This window comes from Alosa sapidissima, chromosome 12, assembly GCF_018492685.1.
Source record: "Alosa sapidissima isolate fAloSap1 chromosome 12, fAloSap1.pri, whole genome shotgun sequence".
Classification (NCBI taxonomy): Eukaryota; Metazoa; Chordata; class Actinopteri; order Clupeiformes; family Clupeidae; genus Alosa; species Alosa sapidissima.
This window is the reverse complement of record NC_055968.1, coordinates 18,167,542-18,190,743: the sequence shown is the minus strand read 5'-3', so window position 1 is coordinate 18,190,743 and position 23,202 is coordinate 18,167,542. Positions and strand designations below refer to the sequence as shown.

Below are 23,202 nucleotides of genomic sequence, written 5' to 3'. Positions count from 1 at the left end.
TGTTTGAGACCCATAAAGCTCATTTGCTCTCAGACGTGTGAAACAGCTTTGTGTTTTTAATCAAACATACACCAAAGAGGGCTAAGGTCATTTTCACACAATGAGCCAAAATAAACTTCTTCACCTCTTGACGCTTGGGCTTAGTGTTTACTTGAATTCCTGCTCTTCACTAATGGCCTCATATTGTTTCAAACACACACACACACACACACACACACACACACACACACACACACACAAGCGTCCCTGGCTGAGTTTGAGTAAATGGCATTTCCAGGTTCTTGTTTAAGCGCTGTCACTCTCTGTGAGGGCCAGACGGCAAACCCTGTCCAGGAGCAGGTGAGAGGAGAGGAGAGGAGAGGAGAGCCTGACTAAGAGGGAGTAGGGTTACTAATGCGGGGAGGGTGACTTTTTTGAATCGCTGTTTGGCTGAAAAAAAGGCCTGTATCCCGTAAATGCCCCTACCTCTGAGAGTCCATCAAAGGCCCCAGGGGGGAAGAGGAAGAGAGGGAAAAGGAAATAGAGAGAAAGGGAAAAGAAAGAAAGATACGGGCGGCGCCCCCCCCCCCCCCCCCCCCCACACACACACACCCTCCCAATCTCATCGCATTACAAGTGCTTTTACACAATAGAAGATGCCTGTGCTTGAAAAGTAACCCCCCCCCACCCCCCCCACCCCCCCACCCAGTAGCACCTCCCTGATAGCCTCTCTTCACCCCCCCACCACCCACCCCCAGTCACATCCTCCCATCTTGCGAAGCTAACCCTTTTAGCTGAGAAAAACCATACCTCTTTAGAGAGGCACGCAAGCAGGCGCTCAGAGTGAAAACACATAATGGCCAGGATTGGGTTACTCTCTACTTTAGGGCAAACAAGACTGGCCCCTTAATTGCCTTACCAATATTTGCATGTCCCTCTCCATGTTACTGAAAACCCTGCTAAGTAACTGAGCCCCCGCCGGCCCGGCACTATTTTAAGTTGTTTGCGGATGCCTCGGAGGGCCGTCGAAACGGGACAATTACGGGCCAGATTTTCGCACCGTAATGGACAGGGTGGGTTGGGGGGGAGTTTTGGCTGAGTGGGTGATGGTGGTGGAGGGCCCTCTCGCTTTCCCCACGATGGCCCTGCGATCTCGAGTGACAAGGAGTTGCCTCGTGTCATCTCATCTCACCTTGTCCTGTCTGCCCCAACTCCACATCCTTGATTACTGTCTGCAATTTACACACACACACCACACACACACACACACACACACACACACACACACACACATACACCATCAGCATGGCTCTCCGACGTGGTCCTAACATGGTTTAAGAATATGGAAGAAGAGACAATCTCCATAGGTTTTAATTATTGAGCTTTCCTCGTTAATAATTCACGCCCATATTATGGGCTCAAGCCGAAGATGAGGAGAAGGTAATATTCACCAGTCTGTGGATTCTAACCCTCCCCCCCCATCTCTTTTTCACCCCCCCCCCCTTCTTCCATTCTCTCTTTCTATTTTAGAAGAACATACCATGCCACTCAGACAACTGGCTCTAAGTGTATTAGATCCAAGGCAGAGTTTAGCTGGTAATGGTAAATGCTTGTAGCTTTGGGAAGCTACAGCTCTTGTGGAGTGTCCAGGGAGAGAAGTCCCATTATGAGGTGGTACAGCCTGTATTTACCCCTGAGTGAGGCACTCTGCTACTCTCCCACTGTGTGAGGGAGCCATTATGGCGAGCAGCTCCTGAGGTAAATGTGAGCCTTTTTATGGATGTCATGATATGCATGTTATTACTAAGCTTCTGGTGGGGTGTGTGCATGGTAAATGTAGTCTTTTCTGTCTTTTGAAGCACAAGTGAAAATAAACAGTATCACCTATCTCAGTTACTGTGGTCTTTCTTGCCAAATAAGAAAGCAGAGGGAAAAATGGAGGCATCTGAGATAAAGTCTGTCTCCTCGCCAGCTGAAATAACAACCTTGAAGAGATTCCTCACTTCTGTTACTTTAAGTTTGAGTCAGAGTTCAAGTCAGAGAGAGAGAGAGAATCATACCTTTTAATGTTTAAAACCCAATGACATATCTCTGAAGGACTGAATTGCATAGCATTCCTGCCCGATCATGACCCTGATAGCGCTGAAATGTTGGCCCACAATGTGACAGCGTTTACTCAATGAGCACATGACACACCCACAGAGTCACACATTCAACCCTCAAGATCCCCACAAAGCCTGAGGACATGAACAAATAATCCATTACTCAGTTCAAGAAAGATGACACACTATTGTGGCTGTTTGTACTTCACAAGTCTTTCTTAACAAGCATAAAGAATGTCTTCCTTCTCATTTTGCAGCAATGTTTCATCATTGTTTGCTCAGCTTTGCAAGTCATGATTAAAGACATTAAAGGTTTCTGCGGTCAACATGCCCCTCCAAGCAAGTACAATATTAGCTTTTATCGAGCAAATCATTGAACACGACATATTCAGCCTTGTGCCTCCAATAAAATCAACTGTGGTTGCCGTGGCAGTTCTCTGGCAACTACTGGAGACATTTTGTTCTGTTTATCTGATCACTGATTGGGAACCAAAATGTGTCCCCTGAAACATTGAGTCTAACCACTATTCAGCCGCATTCTGCAGAAGCTAATTTGGGGAGCATCTAATTTGGGGACCCCTCAGAGGGAATCCAATCAGGACCCCCACAAGGTCTAACATCCAGTTTCGGTGAACTCCGACTGAAGCTCTATGTTGTTTTTCCTGACACTTTCTCTTCTCTTCCTCTCTCTCTCTCTCTCCACCTTTGTTTAAAGATTTGCAAGCAGGCCATAGCTTGAGTTTATATCAGTTGGCAACAGGCTCAAACCTGCACTGACATTCTGTAGGGACAACTATTAGGAAACACTCTTCCTCTTGCTCTCTTTCTAGCTCACACACTCACCTGCATAACACCCCGCCCCCACCCCCTTCAGCACTCCATCAACCTCATATTGACTTATTGCTCAATTCATAGTTACAGCCATTAATTTTCACTTGTCACTCTCGCTCTGTGTCTGTCTTTCTCTCCTTCGTGCCATCTTACCCTCTGGTTTCGCTTTGGAGGTTGTTTTTGCTCAGTTCCTTCCACAGGAGTAGGGCTCCTTCCCTTAATGGCTCCAAACTGAGCCTTGGCTGAGGGGAAGTGGCTAAGTGACTTAGCCTCGTTTCGGTGCCTATTGAAAAGAGCTTTTTATGGGCAGAACATAAAATAAAACAAATGGCAGAAATGAAAAGCAACGACCCAAAATTAGCCCCTTTTCCAACCCAAACCACGACCACAAACCCACCCACATCGCACCGCGCATGATCCTCAAGAGTGAGTTGTTTGGGGCTTGTGGCAGGGCTTGTGATGGTGGAGGGGTGAGCTAAGGCTGTAGGAAAGTGTTTTCCGTCCCTGAGCTACAGGCCCGCTGTTGAGAGTGAGAGTCGCTCTTCGCTGTGAGTTCCATTGTTGTGGCTGAAATCCATTACAGCCTAGCTTTTGTGTGGCACATCAAAGACGGGGCCTGGCATATGGATTATGAGCATGGAGAATGACGACTGACAAATCTGTCATTTCGTGGCTCTCCCTGGTATAGGCTATTGGTGTTTAATAGGAGCAGATTAGTGCCGACTATCACTCCTCTTTATGCTTCATGGAAGATAAAAAGGAAACATAGCACGAGAGAGGGAGAGCAACAGAGAGAGAGAGAGAGAGACAAAGAGAGTAACAGAGATATGTAAATGGAAAATGTACTATCCCTATATAATACGCTCACATCATAAACGTGTCATGTAAGTCATGTAATAACACTACAACAGCAAGTTCATAATGAAGGCACTGTCGACAAAAGGTACGAACGGCCACGCAGCTCACTTTAATCACGGGTGATTAGAAAAGCCCCCATGATGATTACTTCAACATTATCATGAGATTGCTGGGGGACGGCTGCCCCTGTCACGAACGGAGCGTTTTACGCTGATTGGCAAACCAGATGTGTCCGTGGAGCCGCAGCGCTGCTAATTGCAGAGAGAGCAGCTGGGCCGTGCGTTTCATAACGGCCGCTTTATTTGATGTCGGCCCGCCGACGCGGACTTCAAAAGCCACTTGCTGCCATTACTAATATCAGTTCTTCTGCACATTCATTTCATCACTGATCATAATACTCGATTATTTGATGGAACTGATGGGGCTGATTGAATGCCCATTTCCTGATGGGGGGTGGGCGGCTTGTAGCCGGCCCATGGGTTAGTTTAGCTGACGACTCATCCCTTCGGCTCTGTTGCTAGTCTGATTGCAGGGGAGGATGGCTGGGCCCAGGGTTTCTAATGGCAGAACCAGCTGCTCTGTTTCGGCACAAACCTCACCTGTTGCTCATAAATGTATTTTTAAGATCATCTTCGTATCCATTACACATTTCGCTGGCAAGCCACTAAAGGAGGCAGAGGCTGTTCCAGGGGACAGTGCTCTAATGACCAGAGGGAAACGTGCTTGTGTGTGTGTCTGTGTAGGAGAGAGAGAGCGAGACAGAGAGAGAGTGGGGGATGGAAAGACAGAGGGAGAGAGAGAACACAACTGCGACCACTCGCGTCTGTCTGACAAGGGCCAGGTCACTGTTCATCTCATTGTTGAATGTAATCGGACGCAGGGCCAGGTTCTGTCCGAAGAGCCCCTGTCGATGTTCCGCGCTCTCTGAACTGGAGACATTCCACGTGGCTTTTACAAGTGTGGAACGGTCCGGAAGTTTCTGGGAAAACGCTTAGCTTAGAGATCTGTGTTTAATGGCGAGGCTTATTTCAATTCCTGATGCAATTGAGGGGAAGGGTTACCGCCACACCTGTTCTGTGGGGATTATTCCAGTGTTATCCCTGACAACGGCACAGAAATGGGGGGAAAAGGAGCCTAATTTTTACAGCAAATGATAGCATGGGGTAAACCATTAAAACCCCCACACTATATCGCCCCTGCACACACATACTCCAACCATTTCCATATGATGGAAAATGGTAGAAGGCTTCATAAAACAGATGGTCAGTTGTTCCATCGGCATTGTTCAAAATCTTTGCCAAAGAAAAAACAAACAAAAATAGAGCTAAAAGAAACAAAAACAAAATGAACAAAATCAAACCTGTAATAATAACAGAGTTAAATTCAAGGCCTCTGGTGTTACAGCGAGCTTCTCTAAATGTTTCCCAGAATGCCTTGAGCCTTGTCTTCTTCATCCCCATTATGCCTCGCCGGGGCTTCAAATGGTGATTTGTTCGCCAAATAGTCCATTCACTTTAGAGCAAAATGGGAACGAACCCCCCTCTTTCTTTTCAGAGGTAATTAAATCTTCAAAGGACCATTTTCTGTCCATCTGTATCAAGCTCAGGCTGGGATAAATAGGAGCTACACATTCCCAATAGAGGGGACACAAGGGTGATGTAGGAGGCATGCTTATCCTTCCTCAATTAGATGACCGCCATCAGCATTTATAATTGTGAATATGTGTATACATGTACCGTGTATGTGTGTGTGGAGGGTGTTAGAAGGTGATATGGCTTGAGAGAGGCTGAAAATAAGAGCCTTTATGAGGACTTTAATAAGTTGAAATATGTATGTTGCTGGGTTAATAACACTCCACCTGAAGAGAAAAACATCTCAAGAGGGGAATGTGATGAGACCAGGTGAGTGGCAAAGTGCTTCCCAGACAGGTAATCTAAGATGTGCGGTGCCACAACCGGGCACCAAAGAGTACAGGAATCGATGGAGGCAATTAAAAGTGAAAAGGAAGGACATTTGACGAGACTGCCGCTACGCCCGCCGCCTGAGTTTAATGTCAAAGGCGCAGAGCCCTGTCAAGCTGAGGGGGTCAAGTTCAAGTAAACTTGTCATAATTCCTCTCTGTTGGGTGACAGCCAAATGGAGGACTTCATATTCAATTTTTGTCTAACACACATACGCTCACACACACACAATGAAGTTGGCATCAAGCGAGCGAGGACAACAGTTCCTTTTGTATCTTAATTTTTATTAATTAAATACACCATACTGGAGCAAACGTCTCTGAAAATATCACAAATAGATTTCTCTCTCATTCAGCATTATACGTTGGTGAAAATTTCTACTTTACCAACTATGATCTTCATGTTTATATGTCTGTCTGTCTGTCTGTCTATTTGTCTGTCAGTCAGTCCGTGTCTGTCTGTCTGTTTGTCTGTCTGTTTGTCTGTGTCATGTTTGGAGTGGTTTCAGGATTGGAAGGGGGAGGGGTATGGCTAAGTTGTGTTTACTGGGAGCAGACTGTACTGTAGCCACATTGGACGAAAAACATTTACATGCATACATACATGGTAGTTTTTTTTTTCTTTTTTTTTTACAAATACACCAAGAGTGTTCGTGATTAGATTTCCGCACAAAAGAAAAGCCACGGGTACTTCTTGTTAACCCAGTCTTTTGTTTTTTTTTTCTTTTTATATCACCCCAAAAATGAAACACATTCCCTTTTACAACACTTAAAATATAGAGCGAGAAGATACCATGTCATGAAAGAAAAAGGAGGATAGATAAGAAAGCAAAATGGTTAAAAGGAAAGGAATATGGTACAGGACAAGTCAGGTCGCCCCACCCCCGAACAATTTTCAAAAACGGACACAAACAAGCAATTGCAGATTTTTGGGGAAACAAAAAGAAGAAAAAATGCTGTAGTTGATTAGCTTCTTTTGTCTTCTATTTCCTTCTGCGCACTTCTTTTTCACTTTCTCTCTCTCCCTGCCTTATTTTCTCTCCTTTTCTCTCAACCAGAGATGTCCTGTTGTCATCCAAGTCTGGATCTCCATCCGTCCATTTATCTTCCTCTTTCTCTCTCTCTCTCTCCGTGTGTCGGAGTTCCTCTGGCTCTGAGCAGTCTCTTTTGAGTCCAGGTTCATGGAGTCCTCAGAGAGTTCTCTCCAGTGCACATTTGCACAGAGCCTCATGTGGTGTGTGTGTGGGAGGGGGGTCTGTTTGCGATTGAAAATGTGTGTATAGTTGGGGGGGGGGGGGGCACTGGGAGAGAAGGAGGGGGTCAGGATTCTGCTGGACCTCGGCAGGCGATGGGGCTCGGGGTAGTTGCCTGGGCAGCTCGACTGCTGGGGCTGCTTAAGGTGCTAAAGCAGTGGAGCTCTGTAGGGCCGGCTCAGGCGAGTGGCCTCTGGAGGACAGAGATTCTGGAGAGCGAGGATTTGACCAGAGACCAGGGCAGGGGGCAGGGGGAGCAGCGGATGGACCGCCAGCGGGCAGGCGGGCAGGCTGGGGTGGGGGGCAGGGGGTTCCGAGACGTCTTGAGCACGAGGGTGAGCGAGGGCTGAAATGAAGGCACACATCCTGCTTCCTGCTGCAAGCCTCCTCCTAACAAACCTGAGAGACGGACACAAGGGACAAGATGAAAAAGACGTCAGCGATGCTCGTCAATCACTTGACCAATCATAACGTTCAGACAACAATTCAAACAATTCACAACAGTCAATTTCCAACAAATGAGTGGTAGTGGAATACACATGATGTAGGTGATGGTGGGAAAAGGATTTATCATTTCAGCTTTTTGTCTCTGCAACCTCTCCATCCAAGCACCTCCTCAAAGCCCAAACAGGAAACTGCTGCCCATCAGTGCAGACAGGATGTCCCGCCTCCTACACCTGGACACTTGCGGCCATCGACACGCCACCACCGTCCCGCTAGCCTGCCTGCCCGCTGCTGCTCCGTCGCTAATGAGACGGGGGCGTTCAACTGGGGGCCGCCTCCGCAATGACATCTCGGAGCGGTGGAACACTATCGCACCCCTGCCAGGCCGCCCTGAGCAGCCCCCCCCCCCCCACCCCCCACGTTACATTTATTGATCAGCCAGGCTTCAGGAGCCATCTGCCACTCTGTTTCCTGCACGTTAACTCAAAGGCGCGGCGTGTAAAGTCCTCCTGTCTCTCTCTCTCTCTCTCTCTCTCTCTCTCTCTCTCTCTCTTTCTCACTGTCTGTTTCGTGTAATTTTAACAACACTCAAAACACCGCCCCCAGGGTGTTGAGTTTCTGTGAAGCAGAAAAATGCTGAGAGAGAGTGAAAGAGAAAGAGAGAGAGAGAGCGAAGGAAAGAGAGAGAGAGGAAAAAAGGAACACAATTATGCTCTTGTCTGCCCCATTGTGCTGTTTTCACAGGCAGCAAGAATGATTTTTCCTTTTTTTCCCCTCCTACTGACCCCCTTCTTCTCTTCTCTTTCCCTCTTCTCTCTCTCTCTCTCTTATTCTTCATCTCCTTTCTTTTGTTTTTAAGATTCTAGGGGGCAATTTACTTTTCCCTCCTTTCCTCAAATTACTAAGAGGGTTTGCAGTCTATTAGTAATTGCAAACCCCCTCCTCCTCCTTCCTCTTTGCCCTCCCCTCCCTCCCACCTCCACCTCCACCTCCACCACCACCCCCCACTTTCGGGGGGCTAATTAAAATGACGGAGGCTGGGAAGGTTGGGCTCCCCTGGGTGGAGGCTTGGCATGAGAAAGGTAATTTGTCTGTCCTGAACAAAGAGATTAGAGGCCAAGGAGCCAGGAAGCCCCTCTTAATAAATGAGCATCAAATGTCCTGTGCCACAGACACGGACAACACCAATTATGTCACCATGAAATCGCACATGAGAGGGAGGGAGGAGGGGGAGGAGGAGATTGGGGGGGGGGGGGGGGGGGTAGAAAAAAGAAAGAGCGTTCATATCCGGCCAAAGAGTGTGTGGGTGTTTATGTGTTTATGTGTGTGCTGTGCATGTGGGTGTGTGGGTGTGAATGTCTGTGCATGTGTGAGTGAGTGTGTGTGAGTGAGTGAGTGAGTGAGTGAGTGTGTGAGTGAGTGAGTGTGTGAGTGAGTGAGTGAGTGAGTGAGTGTGTGAGTGAGTGAGTGAGTGAGCGAGTGTGTGTGTAAGTGTGTGCTGCCCCTCTTCACTCCACTCTTCTACTCTCCTCTCTCCTCTCCCCTTCTCTCTTCATCTACTCTCCTCTCTCCTTCTCTCTTCATCTACTCTCCTCTCCTTCTCTCTTCATCTACTCTCCTCTCTCCTTCTCTTTTCTTCTACTCTCCTCTCTTCTTCTACTCTCCTCTCTTCTTCTACTCTCCTCTCTTCTTCTACTCTCCTCTCTCCTTCTACTCTCCTCTCTTCATCTACTCTTCTCTCTCCTTCTCTCTTCTTCTCCTCTCCTCTCCTCCTGATGGTATGGCTCACTGTTACCTCCTCAACTCCATAACCCTAGTACCCAACCTGAGGCTAGTTCTGGCCAGCACATGTCCAGTCTGGTTAGGACTGTACAGCACCTAAGCTGCTACACACCCGAACAGCACAAACCCTCCAGCAGTCCACAAGAAAACAACATGGGTAAATAAACAAATAAAGGAAATAAACAAAGTCAGAGATTCACATTTAATAATACTTCCTCCTCCATCAGTTCCCAGCTGCCCTGGCTGGGTGGCAGTGTATTAAGGAGTGCAGCAGCCACCCCCCCCCCCCCCCCCCCCGTGTTGTTTATTTATTTATTTTTTTCTTCTGGTGTGGAGGGAGGTGTCTGCGCATATTTAAGAATTCTCTCCTCGCTATAATTAAGGCAGCGTGGGCCAATATTCAGATTGCATTTTAGCATTAATAATTCAGGTGTTTTCACTACAATTGATGTCGGCACATAAATAAACAATGAGGCCTCATATTTACCGCGGCAGACGCGGTGCGGGCGAGTCAAGAGAAGAGTGAGGGGAGAGAGGGAACGAGGGAGAGAGAGGGAGTAAGTGAGTAAGTGAAATGAGAGAGAGAAAGTGAGAGAGACAGAGCAGGGCTTAACCAGACATTTAAAATTAAGCTAGATAATGCAAAAGGCTTTCAATTTGAAACGCGAGGTGCTCTTAGCGCTGATTTGTTAAAGTGACAAGGCCTTAAAAGGCCCTCTGATGGCTGTGAGGGTGGAGAGAGGGCGAGGAGGGAGGGGGGCTTAATGGAGCTCTTTGCATCCCACTCTCACCACAACCAACACCCCCCCTGCCCCAACAACACCACTCTTCTACGCCTCCACCCCGCCACCACCCCCGCTGCCACTGCAGCATCACCTAGTCAAGGTGAAACACACACACACACACACACACACACACACACACACACACACACACACACACACACACACACACACACACGCACGGGCGGGCGTCTCGCCTTTCTCTGCCAGCCATCAGAGTCCTCCAGACATCTCCATCATTCACTCGCACACTTTTTCCGTCGGGGTAAAAGGGACGTTCTGCCTTGCGAGGCCTCGTTAGCAGGACCCTGTGCGATCCGATAGCCCAGTTAACAGACTAAACAATCCATCCACCACCACTGCCGACATTCCACCCTAAACTACGTACACAGGCTTCTGCATGGCCAGCACTGCCCTCTCCTCCTCAGTCTCGTTCCTGTTCTACTAAGATTGCAGGTCTGTAAGGGCAATGCAAAGTCCACAGTACACAGACAGACAGAGAGAGAGAGAGAGAGAGAGAGAGAGAGAGAGAGAGAGAGAGAGAGAGAGAGAGAGAGAGAGAGAGATGACGAAAGAATGACCAAAACTGGGATACGGGGTGAAATCAGCAAACCACATTAAGACTGTGTGGCATATGACAAGCTTAGACTGACGCATAAAGTATCGTAAAGCTCATTAAAAATAGCTCCGATCAAGTGCTTTCTCGGGCATTCATCAGGCCAGACTTCTAAGCATCCGTCTTGTTGTTCTGAAATGCTTCATGAAATAAATGCGATTTTCGCCCCTTTCTTGGCCCAGACGAGTGGCGCAAAAGCTTTCGGCGGCACAGTGCAAAAGGGGCCGAATGCCACTCGGCTAATGCCCCAGAAGTCCGAGCCGTGGAAAAATCCATGGGCCATTCAAAAAAAAAATTGTCTTTGGTCAATAAGGTTTAATATATATTTGCAGAGGGTTATTGCACTGTGGAGTGAATGAGTCAATGTCATCAATACACAATCAGAATGAGTCACGATGAACTTTTCCCCCCTCTCGACGCATGTTCATACACACATGCATGTGCGTATACACACACACACAATACCTTCACGCTTACACACACACACACACACACACACACACACACACACACAGCTCTGCTTTCTGGTCTCCTGCCCATGCTTGGGCTTGCGTTAGCAGGCCTCTCATTTTTAAGGAGGTTGACATTAATTGATACAAATTAGCTCTCTGGGTGACATGGCTCGGCGTGGCTCGGCACTTCCGGGCTGTGGCCTGAGGCTTCGTTAAGCAGGACTGATGGGGCTGGACAGGTACAAATAGAGAGAGAGGGGGGGGGGGAGAGAGGGAGAGAGAGAGAGAGAGAGAGAGAAAGAGAGAGAGAGAGAGGGAGAGAGAGAGGTAGAGTGGGATAGAGAGAGAGAGAGAGAGAGAGAGAGAGAGAGAGAGAGGTAGAGCAGTAGAGAGAGGTAGAGCAGGAGAGAGAGAGAGAAAGTGAGGGCTGCTCCCGTCCTGGCTGCACGCTACAGCACTCACACTCGCTTAGCCTTACAAACAAACGTGTTATGTGTTAATGTGTCCAAGTGTTTTTATGTTCAAATCTCTGCTGTCTCATGGGCTGTATGTAAATCTACTGTTGTGTGATGATATATTTTGTGTATGTGATGGCGCTACAGATCTGTGAAAATGAATTTCCCCACAGGGACAAAAAACTAAGTAACTCACTAAAAAAAACAGCACACACAACCACAACTGGGCATCACCACCCACTTAGTATTTGTTTACATAATTATACATTTTAGTTATTCATGTGCGTTTGCGTGTCCATATTCATGGGTACATGGGCTGGCAAAAAAGCTTAACAAAAACGAAAGGAAAACACTCCAACTAATTCACCAACACACACAGTCGTGATTGTGCCTAATCAGATGGTGTGACCATGGCAGAGGAGGAGGAGGAGGCGGAGGAGGAGGCAGAGAATTGGAGGAGAGACAGTGGGACAGGCCACTGAGAGCAAGCTGACTGCCAGAGAGGAAGAGGAGGAGGAGGAGGAGGCAGTTGGGAGAGGAGGGGGAGGGTTACCTTCTGGTCTGGCAGTAGTGGATTCGTCTGCAGTGAACTCAAGTGCCCGTTGATGAGTGCTGTGGGTCTGTCGTGTTCGCAGAACAGGCTGCCGTTGATGTAGTGGAACCGGTCACCGGGGACGAGCCGGTTCCGGCAGGTAGAACACGTGAAACACTGCACAGGGGAAAGAGAACACAAGTCTATGTTAGCCACAATGCCCTTCATTGCCTTCTTAACACGGTCACAGTCACAAGAGTCAGTAAGCAGATTTGTAAGTCACATATGCAGTGATGCTGAGAATATAGAACACTACCATCAAATGCAGTGACGATGAAAAAAATCACAATAATCCTTTAATTAATTTCTTCACCCGCCCACACCAAATGACAAAATTAATAAAACCTTGTGGAGATGATTGGAAATGCTTTGTAGTCAACCATTTTGCTTCCAACTATTAATATGGCAAAACACAATATTCTTAAGTTATTAGTGTAAGCTTTACGTATAGGTTAATGGCAGAGTCCTTATCATTCTAAAAAGGAGAAAACTATTCTCCACATTCACTTTATTTTTAATGGCTCTGCTACTGAACTTCCCTGTATCTGAACGTTATGCCAAAAAGTTGATTTCATATTCTCAATGTCAAACTGAATTTATTTGACTGATGGATCAGTGAATACCTGCTTTGTGAATGAATAGGAGAATTTTAAGTATGCTGTTTTGCTGTCAGTTTTGTTTTACCATGTTATAATCACTGTCCATACAATGCTGTAGAATGACAGGATATACTCAAATAAACAAGTAAAGTATATTGTTAGATTTTGTGTTGATTCAAATGCCGAGACAGAGCTTGTTTTTGCTGCTGTGTTGAATAAGGTAAAGTGAGTCATGGAAATTCATGAACAGCGTCCAGCCCGACATGTTGTGGTCTCATGACAAAGTCGTGTCGCTTCCAAAAAAAAGACGTGCAACAAATGTCTTCCCGGGCAAGCTAAAGGAGAAAAAGTACTCTAATGCGTTCATCCTGGTGAATCATTTGCCAGCTCAGATACTCAGTGACTAATACATTAGTAATAATGCAATTATTACAACAGATGTACTCTATTTACATGTGAATTGATCTGCATAAGCTGTTTCCAGGCTCTTAACTTTATAACAGATAAATCCCCAGACGAGGGATTAATAAAAGGATTAAAATTAAATGTTCATTTCCTTTCGTCTTCCATGATTCCCATTTGGATGTTTTTCTCTTTCTCTTTTTTCGCTTGTTAAGGGCCCAGTTGTGTGTTTCTTTTTTCCGCCATGCTGGAGGTATGCTAAGGTGGGATTTCTGTGCTGCGCCCCATTCTGTGTGCTCTGATTTATAATTTAGGTTTGTGCTGTACTAACACTCTAAACTATGCAATTTACTCTGTTGCAGCTGGGCGAGTCATCTGTGCTTCACAACGCTACAATGTGCCACGCAGAATCTGATAGTTGCTCTGCTTTATTTCACCTTATCTGGTTTGATAGCCGAGGCCGACTCACCTTGAGGTGGTACACGTTGCCCTGTGCCCGCATGACCAGTTCGCTCGCTGGGATGGACTGTCCGCACGCACTGCACGCCCCACTGTTCCCAAATAACCTGTTAACACACACAGAAACACACACGAGTTAGGACCGAGTAACTGTGTATACGTGTAACTGTACAGTATAATATACACTCAACATATATACGTACAAAGACTACATAGCCAGATAAACAAAGGCCATGTTGATGAAATTCGACTGTGTTACCGCAGCAGTGTATGGTATTGGAAAGTTGACATCACAAAATGACTAAATCAGATGAGCATAGAGTACATGCATGAGTCGCAGGCTGCGGATTTGTGTTTGTATGGTCTGAAAGCCCTCAGAGAGTCTGGTCTTTCTAAAAAGAAATTAAAAAAAAAAAAAACAGCCCAGCCCAGCCCTCAGCCCTGTGGTAACTGATGACGCACACCAGTACATAAATGCATGTGTTCTTTTTTCAAAAAGAAAAAAATACATAAAAATCCACCCATCTCAATGCCATTTCTAATAGTAGGAAATACAAAATCACAACAATACCAGGAAAAAAAAGTTCAAATCCACCATTCAGTGCTTCTGGAGTCCATGCACTAAGCATTACCTTTGACACGGGCTCTCTCTCCCCCTTTCTCTCTTTTTTTGCTACCTAATAATAACCAGGGAACATAAGCAATCAGAGACTAAGAGGATTTGATTGTACATCTAGGCGGAGACACCACTGCTTTGGCCATTAGGGCTCGGGCTGGCGTTCTGTCAGGCCCGTGTTTCCATTAGAAGCCTCCAGCTCCCCGCTGCTGATATATAATGTGCATGGGGTTAACCTTTTCAATCATGGTGTCAACACTTTAGATTTGCTTCTGCTCATCTCTTTCGTCCCTAACCTTCTCCTTCTACTGCTCCCTTCCTCTCTCTCTCTCTATTCCTCCTCTCTCTCTCTTCCCCCCTTCCTCCTCCTCCTCCTCATGGTGCCACTTGATAATGAAATGCTTGCTCCGGCTTTCCTTCTATCTACCTTCGGAGTCCACAATTTAGATTACTTCATCTCGCCCAAGCAACAAACTGAATGAAATTTCGATTTGAGCAGAAAGTAATTTACCGGGATCTGGGCCCATTTGTCATCATATCTCACCGGGTGTTTGCTCTATCACTGCACTTTTCCTATGCAATCAAATAAGACCACAGCATCTGACATGCTCAGGAAGGGGGGGGAGGGAGAGGGAGAGAGGAAGAGAGGAAGTGAGGGAGAGGGAGAGGGGAAGAAGAGAGAGATACGGGGAATAGAGGGGAGTGGTTAGTTTGAGGCTGGTGTGTGAGTGTGCCTGCACATGAAGACATTTGGCTCCTACGGCTAATGAGCAATTTGAGACAGAGAGAGAGAGAGAGAGAGAGAAGAAAATAAAATAACAAATGCCAAAGAAATGAAGGTTAATTATGTACAACACTGACCTCAAAATTCAACACAGGTTTCGTGCGGTTTTTACAATAATTGTTTTTCTTTTTTTTTCCATTATTATTGTAGAATTTGCATTCCGTGATTTAGCTAGCTCTCCTTCTGTTCCATTACACCATGAATTGAGACATATGATGAGGGCACAACCATCAAAGGAATCTTGCATGTCTGTATTACCTTATTTGGTCTCACAGTAACACATGCATCCACTTTAAAGAAAATTAAACGTTCTCTAAACATACTCAAAATGTAAGAAGGCAGAGTTGAGAGGGGGAGCTGTGACAGCATCTCATTTAAAAAAAAAAAAAAAAAACCTCTTTACAGGGAGCTGGAGACACGCGTTGCCGTGGCAATCGATTGGAAAAGCTCAATCAAAACTCAATTTCAAAAGTAATTAGTTGGAGGTCCCGACGACAGCCGTGTGATTCCGCTGCTCTGGCTCCAGTGCCAGATGAGGTGGCAAACGTCAAGCCAACACCTCGCGGAGACGCCGCTGTTGTGCGGAGAGCGTTTTTTTTTTTTGCCGCGCGGATCTGCCAACTGGCCAGCCGCAAATAGGAGGAGGAGGACACGGTTCCCTCAGACAAAACCTAGCCAGCGCCTCCTCCACCAGACGAGGGAGAAAGACCTCAGCGCCTCAGAAACAAACCCACTGCCTCGTCTTGTTGGATAAAACACACAACGGTAATCACACATGATCTGAATGATCGACTTACGTTCCTAATTTAAAAGAGAACATTCTAAATTTCAACTAATAACTCAACATATTTTTACACTCCATTTACTGATCTGCATACCTCACTGTGTTTACGATTGCTCTGTATGTATTTCTTCATGGGGGAATTTTCAACAGCACTCTTACGTATACACAGATATGTTAACCAAAAGGACTCTAAAGATTAGCTTAGTCAGTAACCATTACATTTTATCAGGGGAATTCTAAACATGACAGGTTAATGACTTGACCAGGGGATGGCTTCTGCTGATAGTGTTTGATTTAAAGGCCTGCAAGCTCCAGGGCACTCACTCAGGTTCCTATCAGTCTCCATGGGTTAGGGCTTAAAAAAAATATACCCCTCCTCCACTGAGCCTAATGTTGGGATAAGGGTAGGTGGGGGGTGGGGGGGTTCTCTGTTTGATGTCATTAAGGCCAAGGATCTTTCAATGCAATGAGGAAAATAGATTTGCAGATTGCCTTTCTGGCCCCTTTTCAAATGGGTAGATTTCAAAGGGTGGCCACATGTTTTGTTGTTGTTGTTGCTCTTGTTGTTTTACACCCTTTCTGAAGGCCTGCCTTGTCAAAGGATTGTTCCATTGACTAACAAACAACAACTACTTGTCTCTTTTCAGAATGACGGGTGGGGGTACAAGACTTCTTCTTGTCAGCACATACAAAGTCTGAAGCAATGCAAGCAAAGTCTCTGCTGCTTGTCTGTGATAATAACAGCAAGGAGGAATGCAACAAAGTGCAACATGGAGCAACATCCTGCTCGGCCATCTGGCATTGGCCCTCCTGTCCGACGGAACCTCTCAGCACAGGGTGGTGTGTGTGTGTGAGAGAGAGAGAGTGTGTGTGGGGAGGGGGGGAGCAGAGTGGTACAACAATGATTCCTGCGACACAGTCCATTAAAAAATGCCTTTCTGCATCAGCAGCCAAAGCACCTTAAAAGCACTAGGCCATATTGATACTTAACTAAGGGCTTTGCATAATGGCAAGGCAGCATTAGGGCTGGGGAGAGAGAGAGAGGGAGAAAGAGAGAGAGACAGAGAAGAGAGAGGGAGAAAGAGAAGGGGTGGCAGGGAAGAGAGATAGAGGGGGTGTCAGTAGGAGGGGTTGAGGGCAGCAAAAACAGCCAAATTACACTTGGTTAATTCAGAGTAACAGATCTGGACCCCAAGTGTATTGAGGGCCTTAAATTAATTCTGTTATGACAAATCAAGATAAACGTTTCTCCTAAATTGCGTACGATTTAATTAATTTTGGCGGTCCCAATTTTATTCCCCCCCTTCCCCTCCCTCTCTGGCCTTCATAGTTCACATGCTCTCATGCTGTCACAGTCCTGGAGTGGGCAGGCTTCAAAGTGATATTAAATAACCCAACTATTAGATTTACCTAGCACGTTCTATTGGAAAAGTGCCATTTAATTACCAAGGCCTATTCAATTAAAGGGACAACATTTTTCCCCCTCAATCTCCAAGCTACATGATTGCTAGCTACCTAAATTGTTTCTCCTCTCTCTGTCCCCCTCCCACTCTTTCAATCTCTCTCTCTATTACAGTAACCCCACACATATAATACCACCTCTGGCATATACACAAAATGATCCAAAGCAATCATGGCTTCAGCTCTAACCCCCCCCCCCCCCACACACACACACTTTAAGGCTAAAGCTCACCAAATCTGTATCATCTGTGGGCCTCCAGTGGGCTGGGCTTCTGCTTTGCTTTGCTTGTTTTTGCACACGCAAACAGCCCACACACACACATACACACACACACACACACACGAGTAAAAGCGGCGGCCCTGTGCGTGATTGATATGTGATGGCTATCATTCCAGGTCATCTGCAGCATCTCCCATTAGGCGTAATGCAATGCATCTTCACTCATGTGTCCAAATCAATCCCTCCACTTTTTTTATCCCCCTCCTCCTCTTCTTCTCTTTGCTTTTTTCCCTCTTTTTAACAAAAAAACAACACTGGCAGCATTTGTGACAGCATGGAGATATAACACCATTATTTACACTGCGAGGGCAATTTAATAATCCATTACAAAAATAAGAGTGGCTCCTTTAAAGCCTTGGAGGCATCTGGCCTTTGCAATAATCCTCCCTCTCTCTCTCTTTCTCTCCCTCTCCCCCTCTTCGTCCTTCGTTCTCTCCATCTCACTCTCTCTTTCCCTATCTCTCACTCCCTCCCTTCCACTCTGTCTCAAAAGCCAATTTGGTTAATTAAATGTTTTGTTTGCAATGTGGCTCTCATTCATTTCGGACACGTCATTGGGAGCAGAGTGGAGCCAGGGACCAGATCTCATTAGATAAAACCCATCAGGGCTAAAGGAAAATGGAGGGGGACTCTAATTAAAGCTTTTAATTGTGTGGACTCACTGTCAGATGTTTTCCTTTGTGTGTGTGTGTGTGTGTGTGTGTGTGTGTGTGTGTGTTTCTCTTATCTCTTATCCAGATCACAGGCTTGTGCCGAGCTGTGTTTTAGTTCCATTCTTCCAGCAGGGCACACTCATTACAAGTGGAAAGGTGTATGCACTGTCTCTTTCTCCCTCTCTCTCTCTCCCTCTCCCTCTCTCTCTGTCTGTCTCTCCTTTTCTCTTCTCTCGTTTACCCTCATTTTAATTAGGTTGCAGGCCCCATTACGAGCGAGGTGTCCCTTTGACTTGATCCCATGCAGATAGTGGAAGGAGTGAAGGCGCTCTTGAAAGTTTTGGGCTCGTCCTGCTACCTCTCCCTTTCTCGTCCTCCTTCTCTCTGTCTCTCTCCCTCTCTCTATCTGTCCACTGACATCCATCCATCTGAGCTTTGGCTAACCGTTCAGGAGCCTGCTCCTGCCAAACAGGCCATTCTTCGACGACGAGGAAAGTTCAGTTCACGCTGCTGCTCGCACATGGTCCACACGGCTGGCATGCTGTTTGTGGAATTCCGAGGTATCTTAAAATATCTTAGTCATGGCCTCCAGCATAAAATAACAAGACTATGATTTCTTGTGGGGTAGTGATTTCCTAATTAAATATCAAAGTCAGGATTAATACCATCATATATAATAATATGCTAAAGTAATCTAAGTAAAACTGAAGTGTGACTATCTTCTTTGAAGACTTACAATATCTCTACCTAAATGGAACAAAACAAACTTCTTTAAACCCCAGAGTAAGCAAGTGTTACCAAATACCCCCACCCACAGCCTGGCCCTCTTCTCCCCGACTCCCCTTCCCGTATGTCCTTCTCGGGATAAAGTAGTCGCGCAAGCGAGCGGTCAGGCAGTCAGGGGTAGCCATGCCACATTAGCTGAATGAGAGAGCCGTCACCGGCCTCTGCTTAAGTGTCAGATGCACTTACATAAATATTTAAAAGGGTCCTTTTTGCTAATTAAATTGTCTGTTTCAGATACACAAAATATGGCAGACCAGGGCAAGCAAGCCCTTTTAAATTCCACCTGAGCTGAAGGTCAGCGCTGCCCGACACCGTAGAAGTCTCTAGCGTCTGGTAAAATAAACAAAAGAATGAAGAGGCTATTCTTTTCACTCTTGCTAAATGGAGAGATGGAGAGAGAGGTAAAAAAAAAAAGCAGAGCCAGCAAAAATCACAGATGTTCAGAACAGAGAATCTTCTCCTTCTCAGGCTGTCAACATGTCGACAGTTTGAACTCGTTCTCTCTTTTCTTTTTACGAGAGGAGAAGCTTCTAGGAGTTCCCTTTTAAATAGACATGTCAATGGCAGAGTTTTAACATGTGCACTCTCCATGGAAAGTGCATTCCAAAGTCCAAAATAAGGTCATTAAACCTCCTATAACTTTTCCCTCCACCATATTCTTCATTCCTTGTGTCAAAAACAGCCGTCGCCACAATCACACACACGAGCACACACACACCAGCCGATGAAAGCTCATCTGACAAATTGTCCAATTTTTCCAATGCAGACCATGCGTGCCATCTCTTTCATATCAGATCATAACACTGTCATTACCAAATAATGATCTAGCACCAGCTGTCTATGTCCGTGTCTATCTTTACAGATAATGCAGCAGGGTTTACGCATTGTGTCTAAAAAGATCTAAGCAAAACATCCAATCAAACCCACTTGCCTTCACACACACACCTGAGTGTGGAGCTGAATCAAATAGTACCTCACAGACACCCCCCCCCCCACACACACACACACACACACTCAAATACACACCCACGCACATGCACACACACACACACCTGATGTAATCGTTTCTGCAGAGGATCATGCCGCTCTTGGTGTAGCACGAGGTGCCGATCTCGCCCAGCTGGGCCTGGCAGCAGGAGCACTTGAGGCAGCGACTGTGCCAGTAGCTGTCCATGGCGTAGAGCAGAAAGCGGTCGGCAATCTTGCCTCCGCATCCGGCACAGCGCTTCCACGAGAGGGAGCCGGCTCCCACGGGCGGTGGCTGGGTACTTCCTCCTGGGTTCACCATTGTCCCTGTTGTGTGACAGACACACACAAATGACATTCATACATGCATCCATGCATACCAGATGCATCCATATGGACAAAAAGACGGGTATATGCATACCAACACAAATGTAAACATACAAGCATGCCCACAGATACACGCACACACACACAGAAAGAGAGAGACAACAGAGCTACGGTAAGGGGAATATGTACAGAGTCAGGTATGTGACAAAAGTTCAAGCAACAGTCTCTTGTGTTTGAGAGAGGCCACCACACATCCTGTGAAGCTCCCTGGCCACTGTATTAGTTTCCACAGCACTGAGGCTTATTGTGATTAGGCCACGGTGCTAATCAGGTCCTGTGGAGGCCTCAATTATTCAAACAGTCGGAGAATTAAAACATTTAGCAGGGTCTCTCTGAAACCTGCCTGTCACCTCCAATGTCATCAAGGCAGCAATGGCAGGAGATCAAAAGCAGGGCAGCACATGTATTGACTATGCGTAGCCTACAGGCGCTCAGTGAGGAAACAATGAGGAAGGAACACTTTGCTTAAATTGTGTGTGCACTATTTGTCTGTTATATACTAAGGCACTCACTCCTTCTGAAAGCTAAGCTCAAACATACAGCACAAGTCAAACTGGATTAGCCCTTAAATCCTGTTGCCTAATTTGCAGTCTTTGTTCCTTTTCAACATTTTGAAATAAATACTTCAATGGGCCTGGTTTGTGACTCATTGTGACAAATTATTGCCCCATGACAACACATTAAAAAGTAGTGAAAACTTATAAACTTGAGTAATTTTGTCAGGCTGCAGATCAGCCTAGGTCACTGTTCTCTAAGGCACATCTACCCAAGATAAAGTCTTGCTGTCAGACGTCGGGGCAAACTCTATGACCAATCCTTTGAGTATGTTATAGTTTTGAGATGAAGTGAAATAAGAAAATGCCTTGAGTTGACAGCGACTTAGCCTAACTCGTTAATGTTGGAGGTTTAAACATCGTTGGGCGCTCTAATCTGTCCTTGATCCCTCATCTGGTTGCTAAGGTCGGCTCCTGGCTTGCTCGGTGATGAATACTCTCTCACTGATAACACGCACTCGGTAAAACAATTTAAAAAGCATGGGTCTTTTGTCCAGTTGTCTAAATGACTTTTAAATAGCGCAATGTAACAAACACTCCGGTATGTTTTCGCTCAATGTGTGTTGAGGATGTAGCCTTGACTACTTGTTATCGCTGGTAATAGAAAAGCCATGGAAGTCATATGAACAGAAAAGCATGCGCACACTAAAGCGAGTCCCCTATTCGTGCTATGAGAAAAGCTCCCTTTCAAAAACATCCAGGCCCAGACAAACATGCACAGTTCGATCATATGCACGTCTGATGTCATATGGTTGGGTCAACAACGTAGCCTAAGCTACATGGTAAGATACGGCGAGTCACTATAATGTAACAACAAACCAACACGTCCTCAATGATTGCAACACTGTAACGTTCTACGTCTTATTCCCCTCTCTCGCCATTATCTAGGCTACTGTTGTTATTTATATGCAGTGCACGTATGACTGTTTCAGTCTTCAACCGATATTTTAATTTTTAATCCTTTTCCAATTTCGTAGGGCAGGCAGTCTTCATGGCGAGCTAAGCCAAATCTTTGTTGAAAGGTAATTAGAGGAGAGAGGAAAGGAGGGGGAGAAAAGCATTGCACTGAGAGAAGCATTCACTAACCCCATTAGGGAAGGCTCTTAGGGACAAGCAATACCTCAGTGCTGATTAAATCTAAGAAGAGATGAATCAAAAAGTCCGCCCCGAAAGTGACTCCTGAGATAAATAAGATCGGACCGTCCTCAAGTTTCATTCCGAGTTGGGTAGAGAGGGGATTTGGAGAGGGGGTGGGGGAGCTTTTAACTTAAATGGTCTAAGTCAAGTAATTACATGGGCAGACAATTTAGGCATCCTCTTAGAAGTAGCCAGGAAAATATAGAAACACCGACGAGCGGGGATTTTTTTAAACGGATCCCTACAAATGATAGGGAATGTTAAACAAAACAAGAAGGGTGTTGGCAAAAATCACATTACTATACTTACATCACGTTAGCAACAATATCAGATAGCTATATATATTTAGGATGACGGTGCCCTTTGTAAATAGTTGTGTAGCGAAGCTCTAAACCTGTCCACATTTTTACACTGGTCTTGTATTTCGTCTTGCTGAATTTTAACAAAGTAACGAGGGAGTTCAATTCACATAATCGAGCGCTCATTATCTTGTGCAGTCCTGAAATGCTGCCAACCAACAACAACTGTGTTCGTATGCGCTGTTATTTTTGCATCATATGGGTTGCATTGATATTAAAGTAACGTTGACATTGTTGGAAAGTTCAGAATATATTAAACATTACTCTGGTGCACACCCACCTCTTTTGTCTCTTTTTAGTGTAATGATTGGATCTTTCAGTTCACGCCGGTTAATACGAAAATGTAATAAGCAACAGTCCCACAGAAGTCGACCGACGGCTTGTATAGCAGTGGTCCAGCAGTCCGTGAGGAATCGCACTAAGTCCGTTGGATAGTGCGCGTCTGAATGGTGTTGAACTGCGGAGGGAAAGGCAAATGGAGCTTTCAGATTATATTTCCACTAGAGCAGTCCTGGCTTTGCCGTCTTTCCTGTTCTTTTCACAGCTGCTTCTCTACCAAAAATGACAAAGTTGTGAAGCGAAGTCAGTTATTTCCAGGTAGTGTCTCTGCCATACAAATGTGACCAAAATGCGCGTTAATTAATTATGGACGTCTTTCCTCTTGCTCTGCTCCCGTCGGAATGTCTCGTTTGCAGTTGGCCGTCGCTGTACATGTGTCAGTGACAGCAGAAAAATCCTAACTAAACCTCCTCTTGGTGGATGACGTCAATCACTCGCTAGCCAATACCGACGCGCTCCATTCAAGCGGAATAACAAATCTAGCCAATCACAAGAATGCGAAATAGGCTTGGACACTTCGGAGTAAAGAA

The 23,202-nt window shown here is 45.9% G+C and overlaps 1 protein-coding gene across 1 annotated transcript; it reads right to left on the bottom strand.

The window, feature by feature from the left end:
• Nucleotides 1–5,994: 5,994 nt before the first annotated feature.
• lmo4b (LIM domain only 4b) lies at nucleotides 5,995–23,069 on the bottom strand. Its single transcript, XM_042057254.1, has 5 exons — nucleotides 22,614–23,069; nucleotides 19,983–20,223; nucleotides 13,577–13,673; nucleotides 12,068–12,223; nucleotides 5,995–7,382 (listed from the first exon to the last, which is right to left on the bottom strand). Exons 2-5 carry the CDS (start codon nucleotides 20,216–20,218, stop codon nucleotides 7,374–7,376), a joined length of 498 nt encoding a protein of 165 aa, XP_041913188.1. The 5' UTR covers nucleotides 20,219–20,223; nucleotides 22,614–23,069; the 3' UTR covers nucleotides 5,995–7,373.
• Between the last annotated feature and the right edge of the window lie 133 nt (nucleotides 23,070–23,202).